This window comes from Gobius niger (genome assembly GCF_951799975.1).
Source record: "Gobius niger genome assembly, chromosome: 3".
Taxonomy (NCBI): domain Eukaryota; kingdom Metazoa; phylum Chordata; class Actinopteri; order Gobiiformes; family Gobiidae; genus Gobius; species Gobius niger.
The window spans coordinates 43,123,483-43,135,718 of record NC_136854.1 but is presented as its reverse complement, the minus strand read 5'-3'; the positions used below and the strand labels follow the sequence as shown (position 1 = coordinate 43,135,718).

Sequence of the window (12,236 nt, the reverse complement as noted above, 5' to 3'; positions counted from 1 at the left end):
CGTGTGCATTTAAACAGCCTGGTTCTCAATTGAAGACTTAAACAAGATGTTTTTCAGTCGTCCTCGGACCGATTTTCACCATTTAAAAACTCAGAGAAACGTTAAAATCTCAACTGTTTCGATCTTTCCATGTGAAGCCGCTCTGCTTTGTCAAACGTGCTCCAGAGAGAGAGAGAGAAGTGGATATAAAATGTCCTTATCGTGGCTTTTCACCAGTTTTTGATTATCATTTATTTCACTTCTGTTCATCACAGAGCTACCAAAATCACACATAAGGTGTATTAGAGGGTCTAGTTTCGTAAGTAAAAAAACAGCAGCAGCAAAAACAAGTTTTTCTGTTTTTGGCACTCAATGGGTCAGATCTTGTGGCGGGCACGGAGCAGCGCAGGCTCTTGGCGAATTATTTTCCGAGTGGCTGAGCTATATGTGCCATTCGCCTCCGCCACCTGTGAGGTCTCTCACGCGTCAAACTAAAAACTTTATTTACCCATCGTGAGCTAAACCATGTTCACATCTCGAGAGAGAAAAAGAGCTACAGCGTCCACTGTGGCGCGGATCGGCCGCGCTTGGCGTCAACGCGGAAAAAAACAAATGCACATGTTCACCCCCCACTCCCACACAACCACTCTCCTGGACGCGGAGTTGATCTGGTTGGAGGAAAATGTGTGTCTCCACCCACTTAAATATGGCAAGTCTGGAGTGGCACGATCACAAAGTGCGCTCCTACTGAACGCAAAATGTCACGCTATCGTCTGTGTTTTGAGACACAAGATCGGGCCCACTGTGTTAATACTAATATGACTGGCTCAAACGTATATATTACACTTAACTATGTTAAAAGGTTTTGCAAAGCACTCATCAAACACTCATTCACTCCCCACACATCGACTGAGACATTTCTTGCCCAAGGACACAACTTGCTGGATGTAATCCATTAACCTAAAGACTGTCTCTTACCTTCCTGAGTAGTTTTCTTTAAATTAAATAATTTTCTAATACGATATGAAACATTCAGCTACTGTGATTGCGTTAGTAGAACATGTGACTTGGGTAGAAGATTGGGACGCTTGCTGTACAAACCATGAACTGTAATATAAAAGTGTAACATGAATAAATGTAAAGCTGGTAAATGTTTAAATGAAGTATACTGTGGTACTTTGAGAGATAACTGATAAGCACAACGTGCAGTGTTTAGGTTCGGCCTCACAACCAAATCTAAACTGACAATATTGTTAAAAGGTGCATTATGCAACTTCTTATGTAAAAAAAAGTTGACTTCAATTGTTTTTTAGGTTTTAACTGCTGATTGAACCACATCCATAGCTACATATTCATTCCATTACAAAAACCTACCAGAAAACCTAAAAAGCCCAATGTCAAAAATCCTGAAATATCCCTATAAGACACCGCTACCCTAAATAATCGAAGTAGCTCACATATTAAAAAGTTAGGGGGTACTCAGAGTATAAATTGTGCTTCAAGGGATACATGGGACAAAAAGGTTGGGAACCCCTGACATAGATGACGTCACAAATGTGCGTCTACTGCCAACATCATGCCGTCTAATTCAGTTATCATCCAAAATCCTAATTACAGTTACCAAAAAAATACAGTGTAATGTACAATTCTTATAAAACAAATCCATGAAAAAATACAAGAACTTGTGCGTGAGTAATATGTGTAAATATCTGCAACCCGGGAGCAGCTTTTCTTCCTGGTTTTACACGAGTCAGAGACAAAAAAACAGTTCCTGCTCAGAGTGAAATTGGAGTTGGAGTAAAGTAACCTCAGCCCGAAACCCTCGCATTCATTCACTACGGGACATTTTCCAGTTCGAGTCCACGGAAGCTGAATTCAACACATTTGCTGAAGTGTGTGCGCAGTACCTTGTTGTGCCTGTGGAGGAGCTGCAGGCTGGTGCTGTCGTCCAGGCTGAGGTCGTCGGGTAAAGCAGGAGAAGACGACTTGTCCGAGAGCTGCTCAGACATCAGCGAGGCCTGCTCCACCTCGGCCAATCGGATCTGAGGCACAAGCGGGACAAAGACCAGGACTCAGGGTTAGACGTATTTCACTCCAATTCAGGTCTATTATGTACCTTTAAGACCACATTTGAATTGATCTTGATATGAGCCTTTGGTGGTATTTGGTATGTACATGTTATGTTGTAAGATGAACTACTACGATTTCCTTTGCTTGAACTACGACTACTACGACTACTATGGCTGCAACAACAACTGATGAGAGCTGGGTACTTTTAAATAACACCATGGTATCTGAAAAATGTACGTACTACTAGTATATCTGCCGATATCCGATATTAACCAAGAGACTTTCTAAAAAGCAGTTGCTGAGAGTGAAAAAGTTGGTCCGGTTTTCTCCATTGTGAGATCAATATAGTTCCATAATAAGATCAATTATGTAAGGGATAATGTATAGAACGCTGGTCATTATCGGGAAAATAAGCACCGACAGGGCGAACCGGACTTGTTTCGCCCTGAAGGTCCCGCTTATTATACGGCCATTTTCCAACTGAACACACACGACATAAACTTCGTACACTTTTATGAAGGCCCAAAGGTTTATTTAATGACTTCCGCGACAAATAGTTCCCAAAAGTTTGTGCGTTGCTTGGCAACGTTTGGCTAGGCTAGAAGCAGCAAGGCTAGCAGCTAGCCTAGCTACTTAGTTGAAGGTGCAGTTGGAGGAATGGTGGTGAATCTCTGGGTAAGTTGAAAGTCAGACTCACGCTAACTTCACGAGCGATTCCCCGACTTCTCTCGCAGTGACGGGACAGATAGTGTCGCTACTACGTACGTGCGGAGTGATATGAAAGCACCAACTCTGTTGCCATTGGCAGCGTCATTATGTTTCTCAGACGTCCTTTATCAGAAAATAATGACCGGGAGAACGTTGGGAAATCCCATTCAAATCAACGGAGCTTCTACTTAGGTTGTGAAGAGCCGTGTAATAAAGGCTATTAATCTGTCAATAAATAAACTGTAATGTAGGAGCGTCAGTGGCGCAGATGGTCGAGCGGGTCGTCTCATGATCGAAAGGTCGGGGATTCGAATCCCGGTTCCTGCAGGTGCAGACTGTCATTGTGTCCTTGGGCAAGACCCTTCACCCAGTGCCCAGGGGCCTTTCCTGAACCGCTCCCTCACCCTCCCCCTAACACTCAGTCTGCTCGTGCCCGCGGAGCTCTGTCCGAAATGGACCCCTCAGTGAGGGGGAGAAAAGCTCCTTCTCAGCGAGTCTGCACCAACACCACTTAACAGCTGTGTGTTACACTGAGAGCCGTCCCACGAGCAACACACCAAACAACTACAGTTCCCTTTACTTAGACCTGAGTGTTCATTTGAACAACGTTATCGTCATATAGACGTTTATTAATGACAAAGAAAGTGACAGTGAGACTTAAAATGATTTTATTGGGAGGCAAAGTTCTTACTTGTGAGTTTGAAGAAGTTAAATTATATCATGTAAATACGACATATTTGAATATGTAGGGAGAGAACGTCTGAAAGTCACAGCTCAAATTTCTCTGTTGAGTGAACCTCAGAAGGTCCCTCCCTGAGGCCTGAAGGTCCTTCACTGAGGCCTGAAGGTCCTTCACTGAGGCCTGAGTGGAAGGTCCCTCACTGAGGCCTGAGTGGAAGGTCCCTCACTGAGGCCTGAAGGTCTTTCACTGAGGCCTGAGTGGAAGGTCCCTCACTGAGGCCTGAAGGTCCCTCACTGAGGCCTGAAGGTCCTTCACTGAGGCCTGAAGGTCCTTCACTGAGGCCTGAAGGTCCTTCACTGAGGCCTGAAGGTCCTTCACTGAGGCCTGAGTGGGAGGTCCCTCACTGAAGCCTGAAGGTCCCTCACTGGGGCCTGAAGGTCCCTCACTGAGGCCTGAGAGGAAGGTCCCTCACTGAGGCCTGAAGGTCCCTCACTGAGGCCTGAGAGGAAGGTCCCTCACTGAGGCCTGAGAGGAAGGTCCCTCACTGAGGCCTGAAGGTCCTTCACTGAGGCCTGAAGGTCCCTCACTGAGGCCTGAAGGTCCCTCACTGAGGCCTGAAGGTCCCTCACTGAGGCCTGAAGGTCCCTCACTGAGGCCTGAAGGTCCCTCACTGAGGCCTGAGTGAGATAGTCCATGGGCCAAACCCCAAAATCTGGCAAATCGGTACCGAAAAGGTGGCAAAGGCTATCGTTGATTTTTAAGTAGGTCCATGTCTGAGGTTTATATTTTTGTATGATAGCCTTTTCAGAGTTACAGCTTTATCATAGTTTTCAGCTGTTGAAGTGAACCAACGCCATGTCAAAAAAGTCGCTTTTGACACTGGTCCATATTTTGGTTGAGGCCATTTCCAGCCCATTAGATACTGTTTTACACCATTGTATTTGGTATCATTGTAAAGAAGACATTTTCAGGTTTCATTTGAGCCCAAATGTACTACGCTGTGACTATTACAGTGGTAACCATAGCTCCTCAAACTCAAACCTGAGGACATTTTTTTACCATTTTCATAAAAACAGTTTTACTATGTTTAACACTGTTTCTTCAAAGAACATCACTAAGACAAATGTTTGATACTGGGAAACTCTCTAGACTCTGAGGATTCAGGAAATGTACAACATGTCAGTACTTTCTGAACATAAGGCCTCACTGTGAGCCACGAAGTAAAAGAATGTCCACCTCACATGAGCCTCTCCCATTGAAATAAGCCTGAAATCTGCCATTCTAAGGTTGGAACAGCTGGTGAGACTTTCTGTCCAGGAAAGGCCAATACAACTTGAAATTACACTTATAAAAATTACAGTTATTCTGTATTATATAACCTGTATACTAAAAAAAAAAAAAAAAACATATTATGTAGCCTATACACTGTTTATGCACTCACTCAATCACTTTCACTCATTCACTGCTGAAACCACATAATTCTACATTGGTAATTGGCAAATAAATAAAGTTTCTAGCAATATAACATTGCAGACACCATTGTCTTTTGCTTCCAGAGAGTTGTGCAGTCGAATAGCCCTCGGGACAAAGACAAAAGGGGGTTAACTATTGCTAGATTTTGAGCCAAAAGCTAGGTTAGAAGTACCAAGGTGTTCTACCGTACTAGAACTGGATTCTACAGAAAATGGACTCAGGGGACATGAAACAAAAAGAAGAACATGCAAACTCTATGCAGAAAGGTCCCCATGGCCTAGGATATCCAACCCAGGAACGTCTTGCTGTGAGGTGACAGCTAGACATTCAGTCACTCTTGAATCCCCTTGTACAAAAACCATTATGCTGATAGAAAAGGGTGAAGGGAATACCTTTATGTCCAAGAAGTTGTGGAAATTGTAAGTTTAGCTACAGCTTAAACACAGCCACAGTTCTGTGTCCTGCATAACTCCTGCAGCTGAGGGAGATCTGGGAGAGCTGTCTCCCAGAGACACAAACTGTAGTTGGTTAGACAGTTGGTTATGCAAGAACCAAGCTTTTCCTGCAACAGTTGACAATGGCGACCTGTGGCCAATAGCAATGTTATGTTTTCTTCCAACCAGACTCTGCGACTGTGAAGGGGCAAGGGAGAAGTGGGGGTGAATTTCGGCTGAGTACAGACTGGAACCACAGCAGGACCGGCTTTACATCTTTTTCTCTCAGACACGGACAGTGGTTAACTCAAGTTTTTTGTTTGATCTGATAGAGCTTATAGAAGCCCATAACACTAAAGGAAGAACATGAGGCAGCACGATGTAACCTAGGAAAATAATGTGGGTCTTGTCTTGTTTGGAGCAGCGCTGTCCTTGCGCCAGGTGTAAGATCTGGCCCAAAAATTATTGAATGCGCAGGAGAGATTGCATGCCCTCAGTGGTTAGTCTTAGTGCTTAGCGTTGTCTTGCCTCTCAGTATGAAGCTCAATGTAGGTGTTTTTGTGTGGAGTTTACATCCTCTGTCTGTGTGGACAGATTTTCTTTGGATGCTTTGGTTTCTTCCATTAACATAAAAGATGCTGGTATTGAGATAAAATGTGCACAAGAGGCAACAAGAGGTTTCAGAGGTGGTGCCTGCTGAGCTCCCAAGAGACAGTTTTCTAGTTGCATTTGACTGAGCTCGATATAACTATTGTCAGCCCGAGGTGATGCTGAGCCCTGCAGAGGTGGCTCAGCGAGGGGAGGGTTCTCTTGTAAACGCGTAACATGCATGATGCAGCGTGCAATGTTTAATAAAGATTAAAGAAATAAAAGTGTTCCTCCGCTGCTGCAGCCGCTCGCTGCAGATCCAAGCTGAGCGAGCGGGACAGAGAGGCAGCAGCCTCACGTTGGACACCGTTCGAATGCGCAAAGTTACGAAATGTACAGGATTTAATTGATCAGAAACTATCATATCGGCTGCAGAGGGGTCAGAGTTATGCAGCAGTTGCAAGAAAACTGTAGCGTATTGGAACATTTGCGCTACAGCTGCAGGATTCTTGGAGCGGCTGAATTGGGAAAAAAAAACGTTGCTCTTTGCCTTGTAAAATGTGCTTCTTTCTTTTGGACTGAGCTGTGGCTACACAAGGAGCATCATCAGGAGACTGACACACGATGGAAATGTCTCCTTAAAACTCAGATCAGACCTGGTGTTGTGGCACTTGAGGCATGAGTGGTTTATTTGTGGAAAACTGTTGTTGTTTTGGTGGTAGGGGTGTGTGTGTTGATCTACTGTATCAAAGTAGGCCGTGCGTAACCTACGCTCAAACAGACTTTTCAAGGCAATTTCGCTTTTGTTTTCAATTTGACGTAGAAGAAGACAAGGCAGCGCGATGTAAAGAGGAACATAATGTGAAGGTTGCCATAGAAGAGCAGCGCGAGTGCTGCTTATAAAGAACCACGCCTCAGTCGGCCTCTTTTTCGCCCTCTCCCTAGCAGCACAGCCTTTAGCGCAAAACGTGCGCCACATGCAAGATCGCACGTGCACCACGTTGCGTTTAGAGTTGCGCACGGACTGTGCCAGTCACAAGATCTAGCCCTTGAACTTTGTACACGGCACCAAGGATTGGCATCGGCAAGTCTGAGGTCTGGGGTTTTAGAGGAGGCATGCTTTGAGTGGTCAAGTTAAAATATCTTGAGATATAGTTCATAACTAGGGAAGAAAGGATAGAATATGAGTATAAGGAATACTCTTCACATGAGACAAGTCGCCCAAACGAATTAATTCAGTCCACACTTGGTGGTAAGATAATTAACCCATGGTCAGGTCATGGAGGCAGCAGCAAAGCAGAGATTTCCAGACATCCCTCTCCACTTCCTCCAGCTTTTTTGAAGGGATCCCGAAGCTTCCCAGGCCACATAGAGACAGTGTGTCCCCGAGCCACCTAAGATGGCTCTCCCCAATGGGAAGAAGCAGCGGCTCTATTCCAAGCTCCTCTTAGGTGACTGAGAAAACTCCTTTCGGCCGCCTGCATCTGCGACCTTGTCCTTTCGGTCATTACCCAGATCTTATCACCATAGGTGAGGGCAGAACATAGATCAATCAGCAAATCAGCTCCCTCTTCACCACAACAGTCCGATACACCGATCACTACCGATGTCGCACTGATCTGTCTATCGATCTCACGCTCCATCCGTCCCTCACTCGTGAACACGACCCTGAGATACTTGAACTCCTCCACTTGAGGCAAGGCCTCTCCACCGACCTGTTGAGGGGAAGCCACCTATGGCCTCGGATTTGGAGGTGCTGATACTCATCCCACTTCACACTCGGCTGCAAACCGCCCCAGGGCAGCTGAAGGTCCTGATTTGATGAAACCAACAGAACAACACCTGAGATCCTGGGGTTCCCAAACCGGACACCCTCCGGTTCCTGGCTGTGTCTTTAAGTTCTGTCCATAAAACTAATAAGTAAACTTTTGTTTATTCATTTATACAGCATATTTCATGCGCACAGACTCAATATGCCTGGGAAGAAAATAAATAAATTACACAACATAAAAAAACTCAAATACATTAATACAGCACATACACAAAAAACAGAAAAGCTGGAGAAATTCCTCTGTGATTTAGTTCTGGATGAGGCTAAGCTTTAGTTTTGAGTTGACTCTTCATGTACTGGTTATAATCTATAACACCTCACACCTCACCATATCCATACTACTATATTTTATTTATTTGTAATGAAATAAAACAACTTTACTGAAATGACCTTAAAAAATGTTTTACTTTATTAATTTACTAATCAGTAAAAAAGGATGTTGTTCAAACGTGTGGTTTATGAAAAATTCAAATTCAACTTCAACTTCAAATTCAACTTCAATTTCAAATTCAACTTCAAATTCAAATTCAACTTCAATTTCAAATTCAAATTCAAATTCAAATTCAAATTCAACTTCAGAACAAACTTTCTACAGCAAATACATTAACAACTAAGTTAGTATCTAGTGTAAAATATGGTATTTTTTGGCACAACCATGTGGTGTCTACAAAGACACACTTTTGGAATTATCTTGGATTATTGAGACATTTTAGACAAATGTACAGGACTATGTATAGTAGTGAAAGAAACAGATTGGCACTGTGTGTATATAGCATATTATATGATAAATATCTACAATACATAAAATAGATAAACAACTTTTTGCTGAAAATACAGAACACAAATGTATGTTCAAGTTGTATTGGCCTGTCCTGGACAGAAAGTCTCACCAGCTGTTCCAACCTTAGAATGGCAGATATAGGCTCATTTCAATGGGAGAGGCTCATGTGAGGTGGACATTCTTTTACTTCGTGGCTCACAGTGAGGCCTTAAGTTGAAAAAGCACTGACATGTTGTACATTTCCTGAATCCTCAGAGTCTAGAGAGTTTCCCAGTATCAAACATTTGTCTTAGTGATGTTCTTTGAAGAAACAGCGTTAAACATAGTAAAACTGTTTTTATGAAAATGGTGAAAAAATGTCCTCAGGTTTGAGTTTGAGGAGCTATGGTTACCACGGTAATAGTCACAGCGTAGTACATTTGGGCTCAAATGAAACCTGAAAATGTCTTCTTTACAATGATACCAAATACAATGGTGTAAAACAGTATCTAATGGGCTGGAAATGGCCTCAACCAAAATATGGACCAGTGTCAAAAGCGACTTTTTTGACATGGCGTTGGTTCACTTCAAATGCTGAAAACTATGATAAAGCTGTAACTCTGAAAAGGCTATCATACAAAAATATAAACCTCAGACATGGACCTACTTAAAAATCAACGATAGCCTTTGCCACCTTTTCGGTACCGATATTTGGTCTGGCCCATGGACTAAGAGGTCCCTCACTGAGGCGTGAAGGTCCCTCACTGAGGCCTGAAGGTCCCTCACTGAGGCCTGAGTGAGAGGTCCCTCACTGAGGCGTGAAGGTCCCTCACTGAGGCCTGAAGGTCCCTCACTGAGGCCTGAGTGAAGGTCCCTCACTGAGGCCTGAAGGTCCCTCACTGAGGCCTGAGTGAGAGGTCCCTCACTGAGGCCTGAGTGAGAGGTCCCTCACTGAGGCCTGAGTGGAAGGTCCTTCCTTTTGAGCACAAAATCTTGTTTTGTATTTTTTCTTTCTGCAAAATGTTGACATACTTTTTCTGCTCAAATGAATAAATAAATGAAATAAATGAAATGAAAAGTTTCAAATAGATATCTCTACGATTCTGTTTTCTCCCCTATTCACCTGCAGTGTCTCGCCTTAACCCGTGAAGCCCAAATCATGACATAATTGGCAAAAAGAGATAGATTTCGAGAACCTTCTGACAGATTGTTCGAGTCCTGGTCAAACCCGAAAGTGCTTCACGAGCTGCTCTTTGGTGTGAAACGTTCTCAGCTGATGTCATGGACTTTCAAACACCAGAGAGTTTATTCATTTGTCTCGGTCTCTTCTCTTCCTGCAGAGCATCTGTTTCCGTGTGCAGAAGATGATGGAAGCCTACAGGCCCGACTGGTGTGAGAGCAGAGAGGACTGGTCCGTCTACCTCTTCTCCCCGAGGAACAAGTCAGTGCTGAACGAGACTCTCCCTAAACTTCACACATCCCATTGTGCTCGAACCGGAATCGCTAGGAATTCATCGAAACAAATACAAATCTGATCATACATGTTTACAAAGACATGTATCTGGGATCAGGGGGGATTTCTCCCAATTCCCGATGATTGACGACTGTATTAGCCAATGAGAGAAAAGCCGGATGTGTCGATACAAAGCAAAGTTTTATAACAACACAACAATACACCAATAATAAAGGAATACAATCATGTGAGAAAGTTGTCTACAAACCGCTGAGCTACTGCTACTTCTGCTTTGATCTGCGGCTGTTCTGAACGGCTCTTTAAAGGGGCTAGATGCAAGTTAGTCATTTATACTCACTACTGCCACCTCGGGTCTTATGAGTAACTGCAGCTTCTATATTATTTTAGAGGCAGTTGTGGTGAACAGGTCTGAGCTCATTCTACACATTAGGACATGGCTGGAACATGTAGGGGGAGGAAAATACTTAGTTTTAACATTTTTAAACTCCGTATAGTCCCTTTAAGGTCAATTGTGAAAAGGGACGGATATTTTTTCCCTCAATTTTACCCAGAACTGGCCTGAACGAACACAAGAATCAGCCCAACAACGGAGCAGGCGACACAAGTGAAGGTTTTTTGCTAAATGTGCTAACAGTGATTTGTCAGACAGTTGCAGCCTTTTTATTTGCTGTGATGCAAGATTTTATTCACAAACACGAGCCAGTCTTTTGAACGGCTCTTTGAAACGAACGGATCCCAAAGACTCCCAGGAAAGAGCCGTGAATCCCATCTGTCCTGCATGACTGTAAGTGGAAAAAGACGCTGTGTTAAAACTGAGTAGCTAACTGGCTAAACGCTGAACGCTTCATAGCAATCAGCGAAAATGCTTTATAAATGTGTTATCGCTGCTGTTGTTCCAAAGGGAAATATGAGACGAGGTTTGTTCATGTGCAATTTTATACTTGGCAAATGTTTTTTTACCATAATAACGAGACCACATGAAGGCAGCATCTTTAGCAACGGTTCAGATTTTAAACACAGATGTGCAACAGCTGTTTGAATCAATGTGGAACGGGACAGAAGAGAAGCAGGTACATTCTTGTTAAGCACATTTAAGAACATGTTTTACGAGCAGTTGTTTCCGTCCCTGTCGTGACAGCCTGGTCTGTGATTGGACTGACGCACATTTTTCAATATTTGGTTGGCTGTTCCTGAGACGCAAAGTTCCTGAGGGTCCTGCTTTAGAGCAGATACAAAGAGCAGGATCGCTGACCAGGCATCTGGAGTCCAGCTCGTCATGGTCTTCCTGTTTAACATTACTTGTAAAACATTAAAATAGACACATTTTTGGCATCTGCCTCGTGACTTGGACAGAAGTTCAAAATATACAAACAGTCACATATGCAGTAGTTCATTATTCAATTTTTTTTATTTTTTATTTCAGTCAAAGTAGTCGAAGTAGTCGAAGTAGTCTACTACTACTACTACTACTACTACTACTACTGCTACTACTACTACTACTACTACTACTACTACTATAAACAAATCTATAATGAAGGTGTTTTAGTTATAATTAATTTGGGCTATATGATTTCTTCCTAGACAATTAAATGTTTGTTCCTTTATTGTCCCCGTAGGGAAATGTGTCTCTGCATTTAACCCATCCTTCGATGCCGCTGGGGCGACCCGAAAGGAGCAGTGGTCGACGGCAGTGCCGCGCCCGGGGACCCGTCTCCAGATGTGGAGCCAGGCTGATGGTCAGAATCACCTGGCTGGAGGTGATTCTGACCATCTTCACCTATTGCACATGTTTTTAGTGGTAGGAGTACCCGGAGGAAACCTCCGCAGACACGGGGAGAACATGCAAACTCCACACAGAAAGGCCCCGTCCTGGTGGGAATTGAACCCAGGACCTTCTAGCTGTGAAGCGAGAGCGCTAACCGCTGCGCTACCGTGCCGCCCAGCACGGCGCTTTACTTCCTCCCCCCCATCTCTTACATTCACGATGAGCAGGTCCCACACAAATGAAGAGACAGCTCAGGATTTGGTAAAGGACTGTGAGTGTCAGATGGACGTCACTGCAGCGTGTTATAAACATCATGTTCGCTGTGAATCCTGCCCCAAAGAAAACGCCAGGGCTCAGAAGGCGAGAGCTTTTATCTTGGATAAACATGTAAACAACTAAATGACATTTAAACTACTTGCAGGACGATCCTTTTGCACAGGCTCGTTTGCACTAGTTTTAATTTCTATTTTGT

The 12,236-nt window shown here is 43.7% G+C and overlaps 1 protein-coding gene across 1 annotated transcript in view; it reads right to left on the bottom strand.

The window, feature by feature from the left end:
• LOC306961110 (voltage-dependent T-type calcium channel subunit alpha-1I-like) overlaps positions 1-12,236 on the bottom strand; it is a gene marked incomplete at its 3' end in the record, with an annotated part of 413,594 nt that overhangs the window by 31,571 nt on the left and 369,787 nt on the right. The window contains exon 33 of the mRNA XM_079553726.1: positions 1,887-2,021. Coding sequence (XP_079409852.1) covers positions 1,887-2,021 — 135 coding nt within the window. The remainder of the gene's footprint in view (positions 1-1,886; positions 2,022-12,236) is intronic.